At 41.9% G+C, this 27396-nt stretch overlaps 2 protein-coding genes across 5 annotated transcripts in view; one reads left to right on the top strand and one right to left on the bottom strand.

Moving 5' to 3' along the window:
• LOC105486265 (mitochondrial calcium uniporter dominant negative subunit beta) overlaps positions 1–9229 on the top strand; it is a 112955-nt gene extending 103726 nt beyond the window's left edge. For 2 of the 3 annotated variants that reach the window (XM_011749036.2, XM_011749038.3), the window contains exons 6-8: positions 191–394; positions 994–1110; positions 2632–2844. In XM_011749036.2, coding sequence (XP_011747338.2) covers positions 191–394; positions 994–1110; positions 2632–2709 — 399 coding nt within the window. In that variant the 3' untranslated portion in view covers positions 2710–2844. Of the gene's footprint in view, positions 1–190; positions 395–993; positions 1111–2631; positions 2845–7158 lie in introns of those variants that run through there. The other variant, XM_071093202.1, reaches the window with a different exon arrangement.
• LOC105486264 (caspase 6) lies at positions 258–26181 on the bottom strand. 2 transcript variants are annotated; one of them, XM_011749035.2, is made up of 7 exons: positions 26049–26181; positions 13798–13840; positions 13131–13277; positions 12235–12311; positions 10026–10201; positions 6071–6230; positions 258–4687 (listed from the first exon to the last, which is right to left on the bottom strand). In XM_011749035.2, exons 2-7 carry the CDS (start codon positions 13824–13826, stop codon positions 4449–4451), a joined length of 828 nt encoding a protein of 275 aa, XP_011747337.1. In that variant the 5' UTR covers positions 13827–13840; positions 26049–26181; the 3' UTR covers positions 258–4448. The 2 variants fall into 2 exon arrangements, with proteins under 2 accessions (XP_011747337.1, XP_011747336.1); XM_011749034.3 differs by lacking the exon at positions 26049–26181 and adding an exon at positions 18852–18968.
• Between the last annotated feature and the right edge of the window lie 1215 nt (positions 26182–27396).

The following is a 27396-nucleotide window of genomic DNA, read 5'->3' as shown; positions in this document are numbered from 1 at the left end:
GATTAATGAGCTGATATGGTAATGAGTATTTACTCATTCATGTATATGTTTTATAAATTGTTTTTCCATATATCTGACCTCTTCAAAGTAATACAGATGTGCATTTGTTTAAGAGTTCTTTTTCATCTTGCTTTTTGTCCCTTTAGTTGGTGTATTTGTAAATGGAATTAAGTTTTTCATTCCCCCTCAGGTGAAAGCTGGAATAGCAGCTCATTCGGAAGCCAAAACCAGCGGACTCCTGTGGGCTGGATTGGCACTGCTGTCCATTCAGGGTGGGGCACTAGCCTGGCTCACGTGGTGGGTGTACTCCTGGGATATCATGGAACCAGTTACATACTTCATCACGTTTGCAAATTCTATGGTCTTTTTTGCATACTTTTTAGTCACTCGACAGGTGAGTAGTTTGTTAGGAAAATGGTAAGTTAGAACATCTTTGCAAAGAATCTCTTATCTAAGCAATGAGCAATAAAGCCTTTTTATTTACTGAATTACTGCCATCTGGGTTTTTATGAGCTGGTAAATGTATTGTTTTTCACAAGACTGGATGAAGACTTACAACACAGAGAAATTATATATAACTTCTATGGAGAAGTAATTAGTGTAACACACAGATTCCTCCATTGGGATAAACGTGTTCTCTGTGCCCTCATTTATAAATAAAACTGAATTTGCATTGCAAAACATTCAGTAATATCAGCTTTGTCTCATGGTTTATTCAGTATGCCAAAAATCTCCCTTTTCTTTTTTCTTCCTTCTTCTTTCCCATTATGTGTAATTTCTCCCAGCTTGCCTGTGTTTGAAAGGAGCAGCAGATCTTAAATGAGACTAAATGTTTTATTTGTGTTGGCTTATGCTTACTCTCATGGCCATTGCAAATATTTTACCCATTCATCTGCCTTCTTTTGCTTTGGTGTTGCTGAGTCAAGTATCCTTCTTGCAGAGGCATTATGTTCATTCAGAACATGTTATTTTCTTCTCTCTTTTTTTTTTAAGGATTATACTTACTCAGCTGTTAAGAGTAGGCAATTTCTTCAGTTCTTCCACAAGAAATCAAAGCAACAGCATTTTGATGTGGAGCAATACAACAAGTTAAAAGAAGACCTTGCTAAGGTATACTACAAATACATCTTATAGCTGGTTTGTTTGGGAGCCTGAACTTAGTATCAGGGAAATACAATTGGTGGCTCATCCTCACAAATTAAATCTTGGTCCTAGATTTCTGTGTGTTGTAGGATTGCCACCACGCCTGCCACCATGCCTGGCTACTTTTTTTGTATTTTCGGTAGAGACGGAGTTTTACTATGTTGTCCAGACTGGTCTCAAACTCCTAACCTCAAGTGATCCGCCCACCTCAGCCTCCCAAAGTGTTAGGATTACAGGTGTGAGCCACCATGTCTGGCCAAGCCTTTTAAAAAAATGTATTTTATTTCATATAATCATTCTATAGGAAAAATATAATGCTTTTAAAAAAATTTTGCGGATTCCCTTATATTTGAATAATCCTGAGAAGGCTAAGGAATGTTCTTTCAGCTAGTTTATAGGACAGTGCCTTTGAGATTTAGAAGGTAAGCCTAGTGTGATCCCAGCGATTTGGGAGGCTGAGGTGGGAGGATCTCTGGAGTCCAGAAATTGGAGACCAGCCTAGTCAACATAGTGAGACCTCATCTCTACAAAATTTGTTTTTAAATTAGCTGGGCATGGTGGCACATGCTTGTAGTCCTAGCTACTTGGGAAGTTGAGGCAGGAGGATCCCATGAGCCCAAGAGTTCAACACTGCAGTGAACTATGATAACACCACTGCACTCCAGCCTGGGCAGCAGAGTGAGACCCCATCTCTAAAAAAATTTTTTTAAATATTTAACACCTTGTTAATTATCTCTAAGGTAATAAAGTGGAGATAAAAAGATAAAGTGGTAGGTTAAGAGTTTTTTAAAGAATATGAACTGGAAAACCATTATAAAGGGGATAAACTAGTATTATTATTATTATTATTTGGTTTGGTTGTTTTAAACCTTTTTTTTTTATTTATTATACTTTAAGTTCTAGGGTACGTGTGCATAATGTGCAGGTTTGTTACACATGTATACTTGTGCCATGTTGGTGTGCTGCACCCATAAACTCGTCAGCACCCATCAACTATTATTTTTTTAAATACATAAGGATGAATTAGTAAACTCATCTTTTAAAAAGATCCACATATAATATTGAAATATTTATATCCCATCACTTTGGGAAGCTAAGGTGGGCAAATCACTTGAGTCCAGGAGTTCAAGACCAGCCAGAGCAACATGGCGAAACTCCCTCTCTACAGAGAATACCAAAAAATATTAGGCAGGCATGGTGGTAGGCACCTGTGGTCCCAGCTACTTGGGAGGCTGAGGCAGGAGAATCACTTGCACCAGGGAGGCGGAGGTCACAGTAGGCTGAGATGGTACCATTGCACTCCTGCCTGGGTGACAGAATGAAACCCATCTCAAGAAAAAAAAAAAAAAATATTTTAGCATTTGTCACTAATAGTTTAAACATTTTATTGCTGTAAGGAAACGTTGTTTATAGAATTCCTTTCAAGCAGTAACATTGGTATGTTTCTCATTCTTTCTGATCACATGCTATTTCTTTTTCCCATGACAGGCTAAAGAATCCCTGAAACAGGTGCGCCATTCTCTCTATTTGCAAATGCAAGTAGAAGAACTCAATGAAAAGAATTAATCTTACGTTTTTAAATGTCATCGGATTTTCCATTTTGTATTGATTTTGCAACTTAGGATGTTTTTGAGTCCCATGGTTCATTTCAATTTGATTGTTCAATCTTTTTTTTTGTTATTAAATTCTTGTAAAACAGAAGTATTGTTTGAAGTTCTCAACTAAGATTTTTACTTTTTGGATTTTTAAGACTTGCTAATGTTAGAAAGGGCTTGTATGCGTCTATCAAAGCAACAGTGGCTGCTGTTAGCTAAAAATCCTTGTCAGCTTGTCCCATGTTCTCTATGTGAAGGTGAAAGGGTATGTGCTTGGCATTCACTTTCATTCTTAGACTTAATTTGGAATCATCTTTTTTAAAAAAAATTAGAGACTAGGTCTCACCAAATCAAACTCCTGGGCTCAAGCAACCCTCCTGCCTCAACCTCCCAAGGAATCATCTTAACTTCTTTTTTTAATATGCAATAGTTGGGAGTAAGATCTTTTTATCATTTATCAAAAAGGCATAAATGTTCCACCAACCATAAAGTATAGCAGGTACCAACTTCACCTGAAACAGTGCATATAAACGATTGCTTTTGAACCTGCAAATCACAAGTTTCAGGTATTGAAGCCGAAACAGTTAACCTTCTTCAGCCTCTGGCAGATTATTAACAAAACAGTATTACCCAGATTCTACATCATATTAATATGAATTGAACCTTGAAAGTAACACCTGTTATTCTATTAATGTGATCATGTGTGAATGGGTCTGATGACTGTTGGACTGTTTGTAGGAACTTAACATGGAAGATGCTGACAGAATCCGATTTTGCAGGTGTTCAGCCTGTAGTGGCTAAGAATTATCGTGTTTTCTATTTCATCCTCAGAATGCCATATAACAATTCTGGAATGCTGATTTTTTTAAAAGTAGGAATTAAAGTCATACACAAAATGTGGTAATTCATATGTAGATGAAATATTAAACATTTATATGACCGAGTAAAAAATATCTATCAGTTACACAAATGAACAAGAATGCGAATTAGAAAAATGTAGTAAAATATGAATTTCAAATATTTTATTAAGGGATAATTATTTAATTCCTGGATTTCAAAAACCTTTAAAAACATCAAACAATAAACTTTTATTAAAAAAGTAACAAAATACAAGTTAAATCAGCTAGATTTTTATGTAACCCTGCAGTTTATTAATGCTTGTAAATTTTTATTTACCTAATTTCCTGAGGATTTTGTTTCTGCATATCAAACCCTTTCACCATGGCCAACATGAATTTTTTTTTTTTTTTTTTTTTTAAAGGCAGTTCTCTGCTGAGCATTAAACTTTTAAACATTTGAATCATTGGACCATAATGCTTCAGCCTAACGATATTTATATAAAAAGAAGAGAAAGACATTTTCTTTTTTTTGAGACGGAGTTTCACTCACTCTTATTGCCCAGGCTGGAGCGCAATGGTGCAATCTCGGCTCACCACAACCTCCCCCTCCTGGGTTCAAGTGATTCTCCTGCCTCAGCCTCCCAAGTAGCTGGGATTACAGGCATGCGCCACCAGGCCTAGCTAAATTTTTTTTTATATTTTTAGTAGAGATGGGGTTTCTCCATGTTGGTCAGGCTGGTCTCGAACTCCTGACCTCCGGTGATCCGCCCGCCTCAGACTCCCAAAGTGCTGGGATTACAGGTGTGCGCTACCACGCCTGGCCGAGAAAGACATTTTCAATAGATTAAATTGTAAAATAAGATAGCCCCTGTTAATTAGATTTTGGAAAGAAATGCAGCTTTTTAGTTAGCATTGAGGCAAAGCAGGGAACCTGCTTCTTTCCAATCGCACTTGGGTCTTTGCAAAAGTCCACTCGGCGCTGAGAAACTTTCCTGTTCACCAGTGTGAGGAGTTCTGTGAACTCTAAGGAGGAGCCATATTTTCCCAACATCTCACACAAATCCTGAATGTACCATGAGCCGTTCACAGTTTCCCGGTGAGAATAATATCCTAAAAAAGTGAGAAGGAAAATGTTGCTGCAGTTTTCTGGCTTTCAATCACTGTGTGTATTCTTTATAGTTACAGAAGTGTAAGTTCTTAAAAATGCTTAGAAGAGTCTTAAGATGTGTCCATGATATATATGGCTTAAATTTTTTTTGACTCTTCTCAAATGGGAAAAGAGATTAATTCTGTATAGTTTTATATATATGGAGTTAATTCTATATAATTTCCTCCATTTCCTAAAAAATTCCCAAGATAGACAATGACTGAGACATGAGATTACTAAAAAGAAGTCAAACAAAATTATTTACTACGAAAGCAAAGAACCATTATCAAAATATTTTTCAGCTGGGCATGGTGGCTCATGCCTGTAATCCCAGCACTTTGGGAGGCTGAAGCAGGCAGATCATTTGAGGTCAGGAGTTCGAGACCAGCCTGGCCAACATGGTGAAACCCCGTCTCTACTAAAACTACAAAAATTAGCTGGGTGTGGTGGCAGGCACCTGTATTCCCAGCTACTTGGGAGGCTGAGGCAGGAGAATCACTTGAACCCAGGAGGCAGAGGTTGCAGTGAGCCAACATTGCACCACTGCACTCCAGCCTGGGCAACAGAGTGAAACTCTCCCAAAGAAAAAAAGACAAACACACACACACATATATATGTAATATATATACACATATATATTATATATAATATATATGTAATAAATACATATATACATATATAATACATATTTATACACATATATACACATATATGTGTAATACATATATATACATATATATATATAAAAAAAATGCTGAGTGCAATGGCTCAAACCTGTAATCCCAGCACTTTAGGAGGCCAAGGCTGGAGGATCACTTGAGCCCAGGAGTTTGAGACCAGCCTGGGCAACACAGAAAGACCCAGTCTCTACAGAAAAGTTAAAAAGTTAGCCAAGCATGGTGGTGCATGCCCATAGTCCCAGCTACAGGGGGGCTGAGGCTCAGTTTCTCAAAATTGAGGCTGCAGTGAGCCATGATCATGCTACTGCACTCCAGCCTCAGTGACAGAGTAAGACCTTGTCTCAAAAAAAAAAAAAAATTAAAGCTTTCCAGGACAATTACCACAATGGCACTACCACCCTCAGTAAATGATGGTAGGCTAATGTTAATATAATTAGACTTGCTGTTTTACTCAATATAACTCTCAGGAATGATTTTTCTGTAAGGTATTTTACACTTTCATTTATCACTCTGTGCTATGTGGTCAAAGAAAATTATAAGTCTGAGAGCTTCAGGATGGAATCACTCTGTCCCAACAGAAAGACCTGACCCAAACCAATCAAAGGTGAAACTTACAGGACCTTAGCCAAGAGAGGTAATTATATGTTTGTTTTAAACACCACACACCTTCTGCAACGGAGTAACACATAAGGAAGTCAGCTCCAGCAGGCAGCGTGTAAACGGAGGCTGCATCTACCTCAGTTATGTTGGTGTCCAGCTTGTCTGTCTGATTATCTACTTCATCCAAAGGAATGACTGGCACATCGTGCTGGTCTCCCCGACATGCCTACAAGACAAGGAGGAAAAACCCACCTCTTTGCCTACTGTTTTCTTCCCAGTGCTTAATGTGTGCAGTGAACGTGTAAGCCGGTACACCTTCATTACAACAGAAACCACATTCTGAGCAGTTCAGAAGCAATACATTCAGGTTTAGAGGGGACAGAAGCCAACAAAGCTGTTTCCTACTTACGTTTTCTTTTAGTTAATTATTATTATTATTATTTTTGAGACGGAGTCTCGCTCTGTCACCCAGGCTGGATGGAGTGCAATGGCGCGATCTCCGCTCACTGCAAGCTCCGCCTCCCAGGTTCACACCATTCTCCTCCAGAGTGGCCGGGACTACAGGCGCCCGCTACCACGCCCGACTAATTTTTTGTATTTTTAGTAGAGACGGGGTTTCATCGTATTAGCCAGGATGGTCTTGATCTCCTGACCTCGTGATCCGCCCGCCTTGGCCTCCCAAAGTGCTGGGAATACAGGCGTGAGCCACTGCACCCGGCCTTTTAATGTTTTAAGAAAAAATTGGCATCCCCAAGTATGCATAAAATTATGTTGGTAGAAGGGTAGACTGTAGAGGAAAAAGCTTGTGGTTTTAAAATTTCTTATGGATTAACCACACCCAGGGCACACCTTCGCTTTTGAAAGCTATAGTATTGACCTAAGTGTTTCTATTTAGGCAGGCAGTGTATCTCCAGATTGACTTTTGCTTGCCTGGCTGCTGCTATAAATTGTTAGGAGTTAAAATGACATCCAGCCTGACCTGACAAGATACCTGTTAATGCACATTCTTCCTTGTGTGCCCATTAAAAAGTGAGGTCTCAAATTTTTACCCACTAATTCTGACTCACTCAGAATTTACATTAAATTTAGACTCACTCAAAATTAACATTAAATTCTGACTCATTCAGAGGCTAACACTAAACTCTTCTCATAAGTGACTTTTACAGGCTGAATTGTGTTCCCACCAAATTCATATGCTGAAGTCCTAGCCCCAATACCTCAACTATGACTGTATTTGAAGACAGGGCCTTTAGAGGTGATAAAGAAAAATGAGGTCATACGGGTGAACCCAAATCCAACATGACCAGTGTCTTCATAAGAAGAAATTGGGACACAGACATGCACAGAAGAAAGACCATATGAAGGCACAGGGACAAGACAGCCACCTACAAGCCAAGAAGGGAGGCCTCAGAAGAAACCAACCCTCCCCACATCTCCATCTCAGACTTCCAGCTCCAGGACTGTGACGATAAATTCCCGCTATTGAAACCATACAGACTATGGTGCTTTGTTATGGCCACCCTATACACGAATACAGTCAGCTAGTAAGATTCTGTTGTAGCCGCATAAATGCATCAATCAGTTCTGAAATGGTTAAAGAATTATGAGCATCAAAAGTCCTGAATGGTTTAAAATCATAAATAGAAAATCCCTACTACCCCATTTTTATAGGCAAATTTTAATCTTGGTATCAGCAGGCTTATTTTCAGGCCTTGTTTTCTACTGTCCTTAAATAAAACAGAACACCTTTAACCTGATGGCATCACCTGCCCAGTCAACTGCAATAAGAGTAAAGAGCGAGCCTCTACTGAGGGCGTGCCGTATGCCAGGCACCGTTCTAAGTGGTTTTCATTCATTAGGTAATTTTGCCCGCACAACCACCCCATGAGGGAGGTGCTCTTTTTACCAAGAATCTAAGGCATACAGAGAAAGTAACTTGGCAAATTATTTCCTTCATTTGTGGCTTTCTTCCTGTAGTAGCTCGTTAGTTATTTCCACTTCTCTTGTGTTCGACAGTGTTGACCACTCCCTTTTTCATGAAACAATCATGTCATTATGTGTTTCTTATTTTTCTCGTGGTGTCCATCCTCCTCAGTATCTTCCCTCTTCAGCCCATTCCTCATGGGTGCCCCGCAGTTTTGTTTTACGCTCCTTTTTCAGGTGGTATTCAACATAAGTAAACTCATCTAATCCCATGGCTTCCATGACCACCTCCTGATTTCTTTCTCCAGCCGAGGCCACCTGTCTTAGGTTCTACACCTGTATCACCAATTCCATGTCCCACAGACATTCCAATGCAGTTGTCCAAACCAGAAACGAGGCAGTCATCCTTCACTTCTTACAGCCACTTCCTCACCCCAAAACAAGGTTTTTATGGTAGGATGTGAAATGCAGTTTCATGTTTGATACAGTTTGGATTTTTGTCCCCTCCAAATCTCATGTTAAAATGTGGTTCCCAGTGTGGGAGGTGGGGCCTGGTAGAAGGTGACTGGCTCATCGGGGAGGATCTCTCATGAATGTTTAGCATCTTCCCCTTGGTGATAAGTGAGCTCTCACTCAGTTCACATGAAATCTGGTTATGTAAGAGAGTCTGACACCTCCCCCTTAGCACTCTCTTGCTCCCACTCCCACCAAGTCATATGCTGGCTCTCCGTCACCTTCCACCATAATTCTACGCTTCCTAAGGCTTCACCAGAAGCAGATGCCAGCACCATGCTTCCTGTACCGCCTGCAGAACTGTGAGCCAATCAAATCTCTTTTCCTTATAAATTACCCAGTCTCAGGTATTTCTTTATAGTAATGCAAGAATAGACGTTATAATATTATGTCCTCCATGCCATTCATGGAAATACAGAATTGGGGCACTGGCATGTCAGGTTTCTCTTTTGTAGTGCAGAATCTTTGGCCGGGTGCAGTGGCTCATGCCTGTAATCCCAACACTTTGGGAGGCCAAGGTGGGCAGATCACCTGAGGTCAGGAGTTCAAGACCAACCTGGCCAACATGGTGACACCCCGTCTCTATGAAAATACAAAACTTAGCCAGGCATGATGGCAGGTGCTTGTAATCCCAGCTACTCAGGAGGCTGAAGTGGGAGAATCATTTGAACCCCGGGGCGGAGGTTGCAGTGAGCTGATACTGCACCATTGCACTCCAGCTTGGGGGACGAGACTCCATCTCAAAAAAAAAAAAAAAAAAAAAAAAATCCTTAATGATGTGCCAAGTAATATTATTCATACAAAAAAAAAAATTTTTTTTTTGAGACAGAGTCTCACTCTGACACCCAGGCTGGAGTGCGGTGGTGTGTTCTCGACTCACTGCAGCCTCTGCCTCCCAGGTTCAAGCAATTCTTGTGCCTAATGGCTGGCATTACAGGCACCTGCCACCATGCCCAGCTAATTTTTGTATTTTTAGTAGAGACAGGGTTTCACCATGTTTGCCAGGCTGGTCTTGAACTGCTGACCTCAGGTGATCTGCCTGCCTCGGCCTCCCAAAGTGCTGAGATTACAGGCATGAGCTATCACACCTGTAAAAAATACTTTTATCCCTAAAACCAATTTGGCAGCAGGGAAACAATTTTGGTTTAAGGGGCAATGTGAAAGGGATGAGACAGGATAAGACTAGAAGGCTTTATTTTTCCATTCTTTCCACTGGTTTATATGCTCTCCACCTCCCAAAGAAGCAAACTTAGTCTGATAAGGTTGCCTTGCACGGCACTCTTTAGTCAGCAGGTACCTTTTCCAATGGCTCTCCTTGATATCATGCTGGGCCAGCGAGTAGCACATTGGTTACTTTGTGAGTCACTTCAAGTGTCAATCCAAATGCTGTTACTTTGTAATACAGACAATGAGAGTGTCAAAGAATTATTACTAACAGCTCAAAGTGCAACTCTGATTGGCCAGAATTCAAAAAGGGCCTGTCCAATTACTGGAGAAAGTTACTTTCAAAATTGGCTTTTAGACCTTTATCACATGTTCCAAATGACAGACTTTATAATTAAGATGACAACGTAATCAGTCTTACCTGAATGATAAATATCTTGGGTTTTCCAACCAGGCTCTGACACTTGTCTCCTTTGAACAAGCCAGTTAATGTCTGAATTTCGATTTTAGCATCATATGCATAAACGTGATTGCCTTCACCATGGCTCAGGAAGACACACACAAAGCAATCGGCATCTGCGTGGCTAGAGGTTGACACTATAAAGGACCCAAAAGAGAATATAGAAATGAAAACACGATGCTTGTTATCTACACATAAAAATTCAGTTTATTAATACTAGAATAAAGTTACATCCATATGACTGGGGAAGAGGAAAATTTGTGGTTTTGTCTTTTTTGTTTTTTTTGAGACAAGAGTTTCACTCTTGGTGCCCAGGTTGGAGTGCAGTGGCATGATCTTGGCTCACGGCAACCTCCACCTCCCTGGTTCAAGCGATTCTCCTGCCTCAGCCTCCTAAGTAGCTAGGATTACAGATTCGAAACCATACCCAGCTAATTTTTGTATTTTTAGTAGAGACAGGGTTTTGCCATGTAGCCAGGCTGGTCTCGAACTCCTGACCTCAAGTGATCCACCCACCTTGGCCTCCCAAAGTGCTGAGATTACAGGCATGAGCCACCACGCCTGGTCTATTCTTTAATAAGTGTAAAATATCTGTAATGAAACAACTTATTTTAGTCTTTAATCAAACAATATACCATACTGTATCTTATGTTTTAAAAAATCCAAATTTATTCAAGTTCAGAGTAACAGAGTTTGACCAAATTTCATTAGCCTTTCTAAAACACAGAATGATGTGGAAAACATAAAGGGATTATGATAGGGAATCTCATTTAAGATCCAAGTTACTTTGGCAATAAACTAAAAATTTCCTTGAATCAGCAGAGACCTTAGAGCAAAAGACCCAGGAACTGCTGCTCAACAACTCCCCACGTGTTGCTGCACTTTCACCATAGGAATACAGCACTTAGGGCCGGGCACGGTGGCTCACGCCTGGAATCCCAGCACTTTGGGAGGCCGAGGCAGGTGGATCACTTGAAGCTGGGAGTTCAAGACTAGCCTGGCCAACACGGTGAAACCCTGTCTCTACTAAAAACACAAAATTAGCCGGGCTTGGGGGTGAGCTACTTGGTAAGCTGAGGCAGGAGAATCGCTTGAACCCAGGAGGTGGAGGTTGCAGTGAGCTGAGATCATGCCACTGCACTCCAGTCTGGAGGACACAGCGAGATTCCATCTCAAAAAAAAAAAAAAAGAGGCCGGGCGCGGTGGCTCAAGCCTGTAATCCCAGCACTTTGGGAGGCCGAGACGGGCGGATCACGAGGTCAGGAGATCGAGACCAGCCTGGCTAACACGGTGAAACCCCGTCTCTACCAAAAAAAATACAAAAAAAAAAACTAGCCGGGCGAGGTGGCGGGCGCCTGTAGTCCCAGCTACTCGGGAGGCTGAGGCAGGAGAATGGCGTAGACCCAGGAGGCGGAGCTTGCAGTGAGCTGAGATCCGGCCACTGCACTCCAGCCTGGGCGACAGAGCGAGACTCCGACTCAAAAAAAAAAAAAAAAAAAAAAAGAGATTATAGCACTTAGAGCTTCCAAAAGAGTACTCAAGGCCGGGTGCGGTGACATGAGACTGATGTCTTCCAAAGCTTCTGAGCAAAGTAGAAAAGCTGGTAAGCAGCCAAAGTTAAAATGATGTGCAGTTTAAAGAAGAGCTCTGAAGAAAGTTTAAAGTAATTATGCAAATATAATCGTTGGCAAATGATTTGAATACCCGTGGTATGCAGTGATGATTATAATACAGGTTGTAATCAGAATATGTACCCCATATTGATGGGAGAATTAAAGGAGGTAATGTATGTAAACCAACACGATTTGGAAACCAGTGAGAAAATCGGTCATGAAAGGAGTCACTAAGAAAAAGCCTATTGACTGCCCAGCACCTGTAGTAGTTGCATTTTAGGCTTTTACCGCCAATTGAAGGGGTCATTTCATTCATTTCTACAATAGACTGTAACGAGTGGTATGCTAAATATAAACTTTAGAGGCATAATTCTTTGCAAGGGTCTCTAAATGTGCTGGGTAACGGAAACACAGAAGCATACCCAAAACCTGTAACCTGTGCTAAATTAATACTTTTTTTGTCACATAAGTAATTGCTTGTACCTGTCTTTACAGATAGGATAAAGGACTCAATCTCATTAGAGGAAGATGAACTATATAATAGCAAAACTACCTACCCTCGTGAATTTTGAGCAGTAGTTCTTCTGCTTTAAGATCGTTAAAGCATTTCACTTCAAATCCTAGATCTGAAAACCTAGTGATATATTAAATGAAATGTTAGCCTATAAACTTTTCAAAGTTGTCAAATATCCTTACTTTGGAGGAATCTATACACATTTTAATGACACAAATTTTCTTTCTTTAGGAGAAAAAAAATGAAATATAACAATGGTGGTTTTCCCTTCATTCACCATGGTAGGAAAGGATTTAATCATGACAGCCGATTGAATTTAGTGTGTTGTTGTCTACTATGCAAATGTTAGTACAAATGCAAAGCCTGTCAACATTTAACAGAACAGAGTAAGGAAGGTAACTCAGGCAAGTTCTTAAGGGAGGCTGCATCAAAGCGAGGCCCATCTTTAAACACTCTTGATCTGCTATTACCTCATTAGTGTTGACAAGTTACGATAAGTAACTTTTTTTCCCTACTTCTATGAGTCTGGAATTTTTTTAATTTTTAATTTTTTTTTTAACTTTTCTTTTGGAAGCCTGGAAAAAAAATTATTTTATTTTTTAATTTTAGAGACAAGGTCTCCCTCTGTAGCCCAGCCTGGAGTGCAGTGGTACGATCACAGCTCAGTGCAACCTTGAACTCCTGGGCTCAAGCAGTCCTGCCCCTTCAGCCTCCAGAGTAGCTGGACTACTGCCACCATGCCCAGCTAATTGATTTTTATTTTTTGTAGAGACAGGGTCTCACTCTGTTGCCCAGACTTGTCTCAAACGCCTTGCCTCAAGTGACCCTCCCACTTTGGCTTCCCAAAGTGCTGGGATTACCAGCATGAACCACCACACCTGGCCAAACGTAATTTTATCACTTAACTGCCTCATCTTGATATGTAGATAAAACTACTACCTGCGGGTAAGATTGTCTCTGTCTGTGCAGGTGCCCCGCCTTTCTGGCAGTGTTAACTGCCAAAAGAACCTCTCATGATTGAAGATTAAAGCAATTCCTCTCCTCCTGTGGTCCATTTTGTACTTTTCTGCCGGATCAAACATTTCTCTGTTAATGAAAAGTTCAAAAACAATCACTTCAAGTCATATTAAATAATGAGCCCCTCCAAGTTCTAGGGCAACATGTAGATAGAGAGCTGAGCTTCCTCCTTGCCAGGCTGATGTTCCACTGGTGTGCTCCAGGAAAAGCCATGCTAATAAGGGAAGTCCTGAAATATCTCTCTGGCAATCGGTAAACAGCAGCCATGTGCCATCCTGACATCCCTAACCCTCTGCCTTGATGTCTTTCCCCGGGCCCCCAGGATCCAGCAACCAAGAATAACCACGAGGCTCAGAACCAAGCTCTAGCTCTAGGCTCATGCCATGCCGGTATGTATTCTGACTCCAGGTCCCTCGACAACCAGGGGCAGCACCACCTGCCTTATCTACAAATCAGCTCCCCAGAGGCTAAAACTTGGCCTGCTCAGTTCTTCTTTCCAGCTCCCAGGACCCATTCTTGCTTTGATTTCTGTAGGCTGATCATGACCATCAAAGGACGAGACCTTTATTAGAAAAGAGCATGGCTTTACCTTTTATAGAAGGCATCTGTTTCTGTCATGTTTTCTTCCCCACCTATTAAAAAAAAGTTGATTTTTGTTCATTATTTTTTACTTAAGGCAGTAAAATATAGTAGGAACTCCCATTCCCCTTCCAACTCCCAAACTCGAAGACCCTTCTGTTTCGGTTAGTTTAAAAGCCAAAGTATATGAAGAGAAGGAAATGAAGGGAAACTGCTTACTAATAAACTATAAATTAACAGCTCTATGCTTTCTCACCCCCAACTCGACCTGCAAAATAACAATCTTATAAACGGAAATGGAGAAAATATTACACAAATGCATTCACTGCAAAATATGCCTAGAGTAACATAGTTCTGTGATTATGGAGTTGAAATATGAAGTTGCTTTGTTATGCAGAAAATGTTTTTGCACATATTTTCTGAAACAAAGAATTGAGTCCTACAGGAGAACTGAAATACAGTGTGTGGTTAATGCTGGCTTAGCAGTGGTGTAGGCCTGGAAGAGGTAGAAGTTTGGGCGGAGGAAAGGAAGGGCAAGGGCAAAGACTTGGACCTTGGATCTCCTGCATGACACATCCGCATTTCCAGCTCTATAAGGGAGCTCTCTGCTCTCCAATCTCAACTGGACTCCCTACTTCCTGGACAGCCAGCCTTCCACTGAATTGCTATCTACTCTCCAGAGCAGTGCTATGTCATGGAACTGTCTGTGATGGTGGAATTGTTCCATATTTGCACTGTCTCATAAGGTAGCCACTGGCCACATGTGTCTACTGAGCATTGAAATGTAGCTAGTGCAGTGAGGAACTCAATTTATTTTCAATTTAAATTAATTGGCCAGTGGCTTCTACACCGGACAGTGCAAAAAGTGTGGCATCTTCTACAATAAAGTCCCCATCCACTCATGCATCTGTTTTTACCTGATAGCTCAACAGCTTAGAGGGGAGACAGTAATGAATAAACCGAAATATTAGCAGTATAGCAAGAGGCACCCTTCAGTTGAGGAGGAATGGCCGTAAAGCATGGCCTCTTACCCATCATCTCCTAGCCAAAAGGGTTGTGTTTCCCTGTCCTTAAGAGATCTCCCCATTACTAGCCCCCATCACCTGATTGTTCTAACCTCACTTCTCCTAAAAAAAAATACAAGCTGGGGAATTCAGTTCAAGTCCCCTTTAGCCTATTCCTCCAGGAACTGCCCCAAGCAATCAGACCCAACTAAGACCCCACTAAGGCATCCCTCTGTCCATAAGCCCTAAGTCAGTTTTGCTCAACCTTGGACATCAGAATTCCTGGTGTGGATGTTGAAATGCAGATTCCTGGATCCTAACTGAGACAGAATCAGCATCTTAGAGGAAGGAGGTGACAGCTTCATTTTTCACAAAGTGATTTTTACACTAAGGTGTGAGAGCTAAAAGCAACTTCTCCAACTGGTCCTCCCCGCTGCATGGCAGATGAGAAAGCTGTTTAGTCCGACCTTTGCCGTAGGTGAGCACAGCAACCAGGTACTTCCTACTCCACACACTGCTCTATGAAGACAGCACAGGGATTTCACTCTTCCCATTTTCAAAAGCTGTCGGGATCTACTGCCTTTTGATAACCTCACCTGCTTATCTTTTAACCAATTAGACTACAAAGAAACAGTAACTTCAAGAAAATTAAACCCATATGTCACAACCATCTGCCTCACCCGCCAAAATTCTGCACAACTTGGAAAGCACTCAGTGTCTCAGCGTCTGCCCTGGTGGTAGCAGGCCAGCGGCTCACCTCCTGCGGCTTCTGCTCCATACCGACTGCTGAGCCGGAGGCTGCTCACAGCCTAACTCGCGGAAGCTGTGCCAAATGGCTGCTCAGCAAACTAACTCATATCCCTCAGGGTGAAAACACTGGAGATGTATTCTTGCTTGGGTCTTTAAAACTCTTGTTTCTCATATTCCCAAAGAAGTAGCTTCCCAGTTGTTAGCTGATATATTAGTAACTTAAGATGTGAGTTTGGGTTGTTTCAAATATGCCCTCACATTAGTCAAGACCTACAGGTTTAAGAATGGCTAACTAGTATCAAGTAGCTGCTCAAGAAAATCTATTTAAAACGACGTGCGGGCCGGGCATAGTGGCAAGCCTATAGTCCCAGTTACTTGGGAGGCTGAGGCAGGAGGATCTCTTGAGCCCAAGAGTTCTAGGATATAGTGTGCTATGACTACCCCTGTGAATAGCCACCATACTGCAGCCTGAGTAACAGAGCTAGACCCCATCTCTTAAAATAATATATTCAGTTTCAAAGTTAACAGATTTGGCAACCTCAGTGAGGGATTTTTTTTTTTTTTAAGTTTTTGTGTTGTTTGTTAATGCTACAGATGTAGGGAAAAACCTAGGCTCTGGACACCGGTTCTGATGCTGGCTGGCTGTAACTTACCTTCACTCTCACAAAGTGCACCCTGCATCCTGTAGTACCAATTAATGACCAGGTCCAGTGGCCACTCTAGCAAACACCGAATCAGAACAAAATGCTATGGAGACAGATGTCAGGACCTAAGTTCCAATACTTTTCTGGAGTTAAACTTTACCCACAGATTGCAAAGAAAATAACACATCATGACCACCTTGAGCTGTGTATCCCAAGCAGACAAGCTTTCCAGAAGGGGGCACTTAAGTATCATTATGCCGCATTTATATTTATTTTTTATTTCTATATTTTTGAAACGGAGTCTCACTCTGTCACCCAGGCTGGAGTGCAGTGGTGTGAACTTGGCTCACCACAACCTCCGCCTCCTGGGTTCAAGCGATTTTCCTGTCTCAGCCTCCAGAGTAGCCAGGATTACAGGCATGCGCCACCATGCCCAGCTAATTTTTTTTTTTTTTTTTTTTTTTTGTATTTTCATGAGAGATGGGGTTTTGCTATGTTGTCCTGGCTGGTCTGGAACTCCTGGTCTTAAGTGATCCACCTGCCTCAGCCTCCTGGAAGTGCTGGGATGACAGGTGTGAGTCACCGCGCCCGGCCTGCATTAATATTTAAAAACCTGGATAAAGTAAGAAATAGCTTTATTGATATGGAGAAAATAAATTTTAATGAAGGAGCTACCCTCTATAACAGATATAGAAATTCCTTTTCATTTGCAATCTACTTATCAAAAATGTGCCCTTCCTTAAACCTGATTCCTGACCTCTTTTCACCTTTTTTTTTTTTGAGACAGAGCCTCCCTCTGTCGCCCAGGGTGGAGTGCAGTGGCGCAATCTTGGCTCACTGCAACCTCCTCCTCCCGGATTCAAGAGATTCTCCTGCCTCAGCCTCCCCAGCAGCTGGGACTACAGGCGCCCAACACCGTGTCCGGCCCTCTTTTCACTTCTCTTCCTTCCCAGGATAATGTAACTGCCACCTCCTTGTTCCTTAAATCAGTTTAGGTTTTACAAAACTAATCATTCCTTTTTTCACTTCACTCTAATTTGATAATCCCTCCAGATAATCCTGCCAGCTACCATTTGTTGATGGCCTGACGCCTTAGATACCTTATCTCACAGTTCCACAGCTCAGGAACAGGGACAGAGGGGGCCAGGCGTGCCAAGGTCGGCAAAGTGGAGTTGGGATTGAAAGCCAGGCCCACCTGCAGATTCCAAAGTTTCTGCAGGCCCATCTCCACGCAGCCCCTCCCACCTGAGACCAGCTACCTTTCTAAACTTTGTTCAACTTCCCAAACGACTTGGATCATTCTACTGTCATCGTCTTCATTCACTGCACTCTCTATGAAAATCTACCCATCGGCTCCATCAACAATATGTTTAGTAACCCTATGTAGAGTAACCTCCATCAGGCCTAGAACATGTACGGGGGAGTGCGGTGGAGGAAGTAGAGGAAGGGAGCAGGTGAGTGAAGGAAACCCGGGCTTCCCGCCCCTAGAGATTGCAACTGGATCCTGTGCCTCCAGGACAAGGCTACCTATCTACTCCCTCTACGACCATGTGACTTTTACAACTTGCCTCTGGAGCACCACTTCCTTTGTGCAGCAAAATGTAAAAAGTTCTTAAACAAAGGCACTCTAACCAACTGCAGGCGTTTCTTTTTTTTTTTTTTTTTTTCTTGATTCTCACTCTGTCGCGGAGGTTGGAGTGCAGTGGCGCGATCTCACTGCAACCTCCACCTCCCGGCCTCAAACGATTCTCCTGTCTCAGCCTCCCCAGCAGCAGGCGCCCACGCCTGGCTAATTTTTTGTATTTTTAGTAGAGACGGGGTTTCACCGTGTTAGTTAGGCTGGTCCAGAACTCCCGATCTTTGGTGATCCGCCCGCCTCGGCCTCCCAAGGTGTTGGGATTACAGGCGTGAGTCACCGCGTCCGGCCAACTGCAGGCGTTTCGAACTTTTTGTTTGTTTTACTCTGGCCAGGCTTGAAGTTTCTAAACTTTACCAGTAATAAGTGACAGAACGTATGCTCTTAGCAATAGATTATTTTGCAGAGAAAAGTTATTGTGGTTTTGGCTCAAGCCGACAGACAGCAGCAGGTTTCCCGGATGCAGAAGAGAGATATCGGGGTATGCTCGCCGCCAGGAACTGGCCGCCTCCAGCTGAAGCCCGGGCGGACTCAGGGCCTTGGCCCGGGCACCCCGCGGCCAGTTATGATTTATGACTCGGCGGAACAACCCCTCCTTTTTACTTTTCGAAGTGAGCAAACAAAGATCCAACCCCCAAAAGTCAGCATTTAAAACGGCCAGGCGTGGGGGAACGTCAGGCCCAGGTGGGGCCAGCCTTTTAAGGTTTAAACAGCCGGGGCGCCCCGAAAGTGCTCATTGCTCGGGAGGACAAAGGCGGCAGGGGCACGCCACGGCGCCGGCGCCGCTACCCGGGACCGCCAGGAGGCGGCGGCCAGGTCCCGGAGTGCTTCTTAGACTGACGCTCGAAGCCGTCCCCGCCAGCCCTGAGCCCTTCAATCCAAGAGTGCAACTTTTCCAGGCCGCCCTGCAAAGCCGAAGGAACCCGCCGCCCCGCTCCGGTCCGCGAGACCAGCCCGCTAACCCGCATTTCCCCTCCAGCAGGAGCAAGACGCAGACCTGCTCGGTGCCCAGTCAGCGCCCCCGGCCTACCTGCGGGGTGCACCCCGCGGAGCCCCGACGCCGAGCTCATTGCGGCCAAGCGCACAGCCAGACGCCCTGGCCTCCGCTTCCTGAAGCCAGAGGCTCCCGGTCCCGCCCTCGGCCCTTCCTCGACGGCCCCGCCCTCTGCCCCGGAGAGTGGGGCCAGTTGGTTCTGGCGCCGCCGTAGCTACAGTGGATCGTGCTGGTCCTTCCCACAGAGTTAAAGCTCCTCCCAGTCACTCCGGAGCCCGCGGGGGCCAAGAGCGCGGGGGCGGGGAGAGGTACGCGGTCTTCGCCCCCAGGCCGGCTGGGACATGCCAGTTGCCACCCAGGGGATACACACAGACCGCCTAGCCCGAGGCAATTTCACATCACTTGTGTGAGCTCGGCCTCATTTAATCCCAGCTGCCCCAAACATCTACTCTTCCTTTCTAGAGGTACAGGCATAGATTGTTTTATACCACTTAGCAGATACTGCCTGTATTTCAACATTGGCTCGCTTTGTCTCTGTGTCACATTTTGGTAATCTCGCAATATTTAAAAATTTTTCATTGTTACTATGTCTGCTATTGTGATCTGTGATCAGTAATCTTGAATATTATTGCAATTGTTTTGGGGCACCATGAACCGCGCTCATAGGGGAAGGGGAAATTAATCCATAAGCGCTGTATGCGTTTGGACTGCTCCACTGACCTTTCCCTTCTCTCTCCCTCTCCTGGGGCCTCCCTACTCCTGGAAACACAATATTGAAATTAGGCCAACTAATAATCCTACAAAGGCCTCTAAGTGTCCAAATGAAAGGAAGAGTCTGTCACTTTAAATCAAAAGCAAACATGATTAAATTAGTGAGGAAGTAATGTTGGTAGGCAGAAAGCTAGGCTTCTTGCTCCAGTTAGCCGAGTTGTGAGTGCAAAGGAGAAAAGCCAAGTCATGAATGCAAAGAAAAAAATTTTGAAGGAAATTAAAAATGCTACTCCAGTAAACACACAAAAGATAATAAAGCTAAACAGCCTTATTGCTGATATGGAGAAAGTTCTAGTTGGTCTGGATAGAAGATAAAACCAGCCACATTCCCTTAAGCCAAAGCCTAATCCAGAGCAAGGTCCTAACTCTTCATTTCTGTGGAGGCTGAGAGAGGTGAAGGAGTTGCAAAACAAAAGCTGGAAGCTAGCAGAGGATGGTTCCTGAGGTTTAAGGAAAGAAGCTATCTTCATGATATAAAAGTGCAAGGTGAAGCAGCAGCTGCTAATGTAGAAGCTGCATCAGGTTATCCAGCTCTAGCTAAAATCATTGATAAAGGCATCTACACTAAACAACGATCTTTTGTTTTTGAGATAAGAGTCTTGCTCTGTCACCAAGGCTGGAGTACAGTGGTGCGATCTCGTGCAACTTCTGCCTCCTGGGTTCAAACGATTCTCCTGCCTTAGCCTTCCAAGTAACTGGGATTATAGGCATGTGCCACTATGTCCAGGTTAATTTTGTATTTTTAGTAGATATGGAGTTTCACCATGTTGGCCAGGCTGGTCTTGAACTCCTGACCTCGAGCAATCTGCCCGCCTCAGCCTCCCAAAGTGCTGGGATTACAGGTGTGAGCCACCATGCCCAGTCAGAACAACAGATCTTAAATGTATATGAAACGGCCTTCTAGTGGAAGAAGATTCCATCTAAGACTTTCATAGCTGGAGAGAAGTCAATGCCTGTCTTCAAAGCTTCAAAGAACAGGCTGATGCTCTTGTTAGGGGCTAATACAACTGAAGACTTTAAAGTCAACATTCCTTTACCATTCTGAAAATCCTAGCACCCTTAAGAATTATGCTAAATATGATCTATAAATGGACCAACAAAGCCTAGTTAGTGACAGCACATCTATTTACAGCATGGCTTACGGAATATTTAAAGCCCACTCTTGAGCTCTAGTGCTCAGAAAAAAAGGTTCCTTTCAAAATATTACTCCTCATTGACAATACACCTGGTCATCCAAGAGTTCTGATAGAGATGTGCAGAGACTGATGCTGTTATGCTTGCTAACACAACATCCATTCTGAAGCCCATGGATCAAGGAGAAATTTTGACTTTCAAGTCTTATTTACAAAATACATTTCATAAGGCTGTAGTTGTCATCGTGATTCCTCTGATAGTTCTGAGCAAAGTAAATTGAAAATCTTCTGGAAAGGATTCATCATTCCAGATGCCATTAAGAACATCTGTGATTCACGGGAGATCAAAATATCCACTTATGGTATGTAACTAGAAACTAGAGGGGGAAAAAAAAGAAAAACGAAAAATCAAAAATATATGTATCAGCCACAGTGGCTCATGCCTATAAACCCAGCACTTTGTTGAGGCCAAGGTGGGAGGATTGCTTGAGGCCAGGAGTTTTGAGACCAGCCTAGGCAACAAAGCAAGACCCTGTCTCTACAAAATTTTTTTTTTAATTAGCCAAGAGTGGCGGCACATGCCTGTATTCCCAGCAACTCAGGACACTAAGATGGCAGGATTGTTTGAGCCCAAGTTTGAGACTGCAGTGAGCTGATTGTGCCACTGCACTCCAGTCTGGGTGACAGAGTAAGACCCTCTTTAAAAAATATATATATATTCTATTTTAATATATTAAATGTATATTGTATATATTATATATAAATATATATTATGTATATATAAATGTAAATATATATAAATATATATTTATATATAAATATTTTAAAATTATATATACTTCAATTGGCACACTGGGTGGTATTTTATGGGCAGGACAACATACCAACCCATTTTATATATACACACAAACGTTATATACAGGTATATGTATATATACTCCACATTAACAGGAGTTTGAAAGAAGTTAATTCCAATCCTCATCAATGATGTTGAGGGGTTCAAGACTTCAGTGAAGGAAGTCACTGTAGATGTGGCAGAAGTATTAAGACAAATAGAACTGAAAGTAGGGCCTGAAAATGTGGCTGTATTGTTGCCATCTCATGATAAAACTCTGATAGATGAGGAGATGCTTTTTATGGATGAACAAAGAAAGTGGTTTCTTGAGATAGAATCTACTCCTGGTGAATATGCTGTGAATACTGTTTTTTTTTTTTTTTTTTTTTTTTTGAGACGGAGTCTTGCTCTGTAGCCTGGGCTGGAGTACAGTGGCCGGATCTCAGCTCACTGCAAGCTCCGCCTCCCGGGTTTAAATGACAACAAAGGATTCAGAGTATTAGTTGACAAAGCAGTAGCAGGGTTTGGGGGAACTGACCCCAATTTTGAAAGAAGGGTCAAATGCTATCAAACAGCATCACATGCTACAGGGAAATCTTTAGTGAATGGAACAATCAATGGATGGCCAGGTGCAGTGGCTCATGCCTGTAATCCCAGGACTTTGGGAGGCCAAGGCAGGCAGATCACTTGAAGCCAGGAGTTCGAGCCCAGACTGGCCAACATGGTGAAACCCTGTCTCTACTAAAAATACAAAAATTAGCTGGGCACGGTGGCAGGCAACTGTAATCCCAGGTACTCAGGAGGCTGAGGCATGAGAAACACTTGAACCAGGAGGCAGAGGGTGCAGTGAGCCAAGATCATGCCACTGCACTCTAGCCTGGATGACAGAGCGAGACTCCATCTCAAAAAAAAAAAAAAAAAAAAGAAAAAGAAAAAGAAAAAAGAATGAAGCAAACTTCCTTATTAAGAAACTGTCAGTCACCCCAGCCTTCGGCAAATACCACCCTAATCAGTCAGCAGCCCTCAAAAAGACCCACATCAACAAAGATTATAGCTCACTGTAGGCTCAGGTGATCCCTAGCATCTTTTAGCAATATTTTAAAATTAAGGTATATACATTATTTTTTTAGACGTGTTATTGCAAACTTAATAGACTACATTTTAGTATAAACAACTTTTATATGCACTGGGAAACCAGAAAATTTGTGTGACTCTTTATTGGCGTTCTGGAACCAAACTCGGAATCTCTCTGAGGTATCCCATAGTTGGTGGCATATATGTTCCTGTTTCATGTGTAGTCCTTTCCCCAGTGCGAGTTACTTTGTAGGACTTGCAGTAACTTATTTTAAATGCTCTTTGTTTGTATAGGAGACTTGGGCCAAAGTAAACTACAGGTAACTCCTGGATTTTTTTTTTTGTGAGACAGTTTTAGCTCTTGTTGCCCAGGCTGGAGTACAATGGCATGATCTCGGCTCACCGCAACCTCTGCCTCCCAGGTTCAAGCAATTCTCCTGCCTCAGCCTCCCAAGTAGCTAGGATTACAGGCATGCACCACCATGCCTGGCTAATTTTGTATTTTTAGTAGAGACGGGGTTTCTCCATGTTGGTCAGGCTGCTATCAAACTCCTGACCTGGTATCCGCCCACCGTGGCCTCCCAGAATGCTGGGATTATGGGCATAAGCCACCGCACCCAGTTACTCCTGGATTTTTCAAATCTGGCTTTCACAGGTAGAGCTAATTCAGGGACAGGATCATGCAGAAATTCACAGAACAACGAGGGTCTCTATGGTGTTTCTTGGGGAAAGCATGTTGTCCTACCCATAAAATACCACCCAGCGTGCTAACAAGGTACCATGGGTTGCTCAATGTTGGATTTAATTTAGCTCCTCCTTGGGTGGTTGGCTATTGTACAAAATTTACTTTGACAGTGCTTTCAGATTTGATGAAATGGTGGCTTTATCTTTTGTAATTCCTCTGGACCTTATAATTTTAAAAGCAAGCAATCTTAGAGTGGGAAAAAATTAAAATGTGTTAAGGCACCATTTCTAATATATTAAAATAAGTATAAGGAATACTTAAGAAATAGGTATAAGGAACTCATCTCATACCATTATTTGGGAGAGAAAAAATCTAATTTGATAACTTCCACATCTGCCTGTGGTTCACATCTTGATGTCATTAAATAGAGTATGAAATCAAAGAAGGGTTTTTACTCAAACCATTTACTGTTCATTTCACTCTATGCATAAAATATTTCAGAAATCACTGTCTTAGTAACTTATTCTGCAACAAAGACATGGAATATCCATATTTCCCTTGTATGGTGGTTGTGATGATTGGGTTAAGTGACTGTGAAGGACTCAGAATACTGCCCGCCATGTGAAGAGTTCAATGAATATTGGTTATTACCATCTTCTTGTACTCGTTGGAAACAGGAGTGGCATTTTTTGGTTTCCTCATTACCTACCCCAGTTGCCTTGCATGTGGCTCAATATTTAGCCATTGACTACAATTCTTTTATTTTTTAGGCAGATCGTTGGTTTTTGTAGGATTAAGCAGTGAGGAAAAACAGCAAACTAAAAATGCTACTTCAAATATAGCACCAGTCACCACATAAGGCTTAAATCAATATATTGCAAGTAATTTCTATGAATGTTGAACAATGCAACATAGTGTATGTGAAAAGATCTTGCCTAATAAGTTTCATTCTACTCCTCAAAGTTACTGAAGTCAGTCAACTATTAATAACAGAATTTTTATAGAAAGATTCCATCTTCTTTACTGTTAGATGTTATACCTGTCTTGTACTATGATAAAATAATGAGCATTGTGCATCACACCTTCTGATAATCTCATACTTCTATAAATACTGAAAGAAATAATCACTCTTTTAAATTTAGAGAGAGTGGGTTTTAGGCTAACAATTTGTTTCTTCTTTCCAAGACAGAGTCTTGTTCTGACGCCTATGCTGGAGTGCAGCGGTGCAACCTCAGCTCACTGCAACCTCTGCTTCCCAGGTTCAACCAATTATTGTGCCTTCATTTCCTGAGTAGCTGGAATTACAAGCGTGTCCCACCATGCCCAGCTAATTTTTGTATTTTTAGTAGAGACAGGGTTTTGCCATGTTGGCCAGGCTGGTCTCGAACTTCTGACTTCGAGTGATCTGCCTGCCTTGGCCTCTCACAGTGCTAGGATTACAGGCCTGAGCTACCATGCCCAGCCTCTAACAACTAATTTTAATGAGTATTACTGGACTAGTCTACAGGTTCACTGAAAGAAAGGCTACCTGTGAAGATGTATTTAATTAGCTTTTGCCCTCATATCTCAATTCTGCCTTCATTACAGCTCTGTGCTCAGTTTTTCCATCTATGAAATAAATACGGCCATATTTGTCCCTGGAAGAACTATGCCAAAAGATTTTAAAGAGACAGGCATCATTTGAAGGCAGTATTATTTTAAAGTATCAATATTACATTTCTTGCAAAGAGCTGCTGAAAGTTAGTTCTCGGTTTTTTGCTCTTTTAATGAGTTTATTCTGTCAATTGGGAAAATATCAACTTCAAAATCTAAATATATACCATAAAATGTTGGGACAAATTTTGAGTTGAAGACAGCAGTACAAACTCATGTTGAGCTGTGTACACACCTACAATAATAATTACAGATGTGTACATATGTATGGGTTAATATGCCTACGTATTTCTCAATTCTGCTGCAAACAATGACATCCCAGTAGCAACAAGCACATCTAATGCCCAGTTCTTGGTTTCTAAGTATGATTCTCCAACAAAAGGAACCAGGGCTCTTTGGAGGAGGGGTTGATTCTAGGGATTCTAGCATTGGGGCAGGGAATATACAAGATGAACCTGGAGCATCTTGTAGTGCCAGAAAGCAAGGAAGTGCTCAAAAATCAAAAGGATGGGCACATCAAAGGGACATAGCAGCCAACCTGGCAGAACTCCTAATAGCCAAGCTGGACAATTTAAGCAACAAATAAATACTGTGTTACCCAAAATACAAAATATACATGAGTCCATACTGATATAAACAAATTAGAGTGGGAGGGAGAGACAAATTTCCCATATGCAAAAATTCCAAATACTACATATGGATATTTCCACTTTCAGGAGGTTGAATGTAATCTTCCCCACCCACCACCTCCCATGACTGGACTTAGTGACTGTTTTCCAAAGAATAGAAGTATGGAAAGGGAAAATAAACAGTAATTTTCAGCAGCAAAAAGCAACACACACTACCTTAACCAAGTGTCCAAAGTTAATAAACCATCAAGCTGATAGCATGTAACTCCTGACATGATGCAGTGAGAAGGACCTTTACCTCTGGTATTCTTCCAAAAAATCCATAACCCCACTCTAATCATGAAGAAAATATCAGACAAACTCAAACTGAGGCACATTCTACAAAACACCTGATCAGTACTCCTCAAAACTGTCAAGTTTATGAAAAAGAAAGACAGTGGAACTATTACAGACCAGAGACTAATTAGGCATGACGACTAATTCAGTGTGGTATCCTAGACTGGATCCTGGAAAAGAAAAATGACATTAATTAAAAAACTAGTACAATCTGAAAAATAAAGTCAAGTTCTGTTAATAGTAATTACCAATATTGGTTACTTAGCTTCTGACAAATGATTCACGGTTAAATAAAAGGTTAACACTAGGGGAACTGGGTGAGTGGTCACAGAAGCGCTCCATGTATCTTTGCAACTTCTCTGTAAATCTAAAAGTATTCCAAGTTTTTTTAAAAATCTGAACATAAAAACTGTTTCTACTGATTTTTGTGTAATTTGTGATCATGAATTATATTTTATAAAGATATTCTGAGTTTGTCCTTTTGAGAAAGCCAATGCTGCTAACAAAATCCATGAATTAATTATAAGTGTAAAGTTACCTGGACAAGTATTTCAATAATAAATATTGATAAACCATTAAGTTTTTTGTTTGTTTTTTTAAAGATAGAGTCTTGCTCTGTTGCCCAGGCTGGAGTGCAGTCGCACGATCTTGGCTCACTGCAACCTCCACCTCCTGGGTTCAAGTGATTCTCCTGCCTCAGTCTCCTGAGTAGCTAAGACTACAGGCATGCGCCACTATGCATGGCAAATTTTTTCTATTTTTAGTAGAGATGGTGTTTCGCCATGTTGGCCAGCTGGTCTCAAACTCCTGACCTCAAGTGATCCACCCGCCTCAGCCTTCCAAAGTGCTGGGATTACAGGCATGAACCACCATGCCTGGCCGATAAGCATTAATTATTAATAATGGCTTACAAAACTGTATCTTTTATAAAGTTTTGAAATAAAGAATCAATTGAGGATTCCAAACATTTAAGAGGAAGCCCAGTTTGCTCACTTAGCCACAAGGCATACATGCACCTTGTCTCAGTGGAACAGCTGCCACCAATTCAAGTTGGAAGATACTAGGTTCCTGGCAATGACACATCTCCAAAGTTAGGAACATGGCCCTTTCTCCAGAACATATTTTTCCTTCTGCCCTGTTCTACCTGTAATGACTTACAAAGAACCGCCTCTCCCTATGCTGTCCTTCTCTGACTTTGAAAGTCATTTCATCTTAATAACTTTGGCCATGGGTTATACCCAAAGGATATATATGGCTTGAGGTCCTGGGCTACGGAAAGGTTAACAACCAGTAGTCAGAAAAGACCAGTCTAGGAACATAACTGAGATTGAAAAGTTTTCCACATTCATAGACATCTTCAGAAGCTGTTGAAATTTTCTGAGATTTGCTCTAAACATATGGTAATAATTTTCAATGTAAATAAGAGATCTACAAGAGGCAGTTATTTATATCTTGCCTTTTCCAT

This window comes from Macaca nemestrina, chromosome 3 (genome assembly GCF_043159975.1).
Source record: "Macaca nemestrina isolate mMacNem1 chromosome 3, mMacNem.hap1, whole genome shotgun sequence".
Classification (NCBI taxonomy): domain Eukaryota; kingdom Metazoa; phylum Chordata; class Mammalia; order Primates; family Cercopithecidae; genus Macaca; species Macaca nemestrina.
This window is presented reverse-complemented; position numbering and strand designations above follow the sequence as displayed.

What these genes read in the sequence shown, in the direction of transcription:
- LOC105486264 (XM_011749034.3), bottom strand. Translation starts at nt 18,891, where the DNA reads ATGAGCTCGGCGTCGGGGCTCCGCGGGGTGCACCCCGCAG. An exon ending in CCGCGGGGTGCACCCCGCAG is followed by an intron (nt 13,841 to 18,851) that starts GTAGGCCGGGGG and finishes TTTTTTTAATAG; the next exon opens with GTGGGGAAGAAAACATGACA. An exon ending in AGAGACAATCTTACCCGCAG is followed by an intron (nt 12,312 to 13,130) that starts GTAGTAGTTTTA and finishes ATATATCACTAG; the next exon opens with GTTTTCAGATCTAGGATTTG.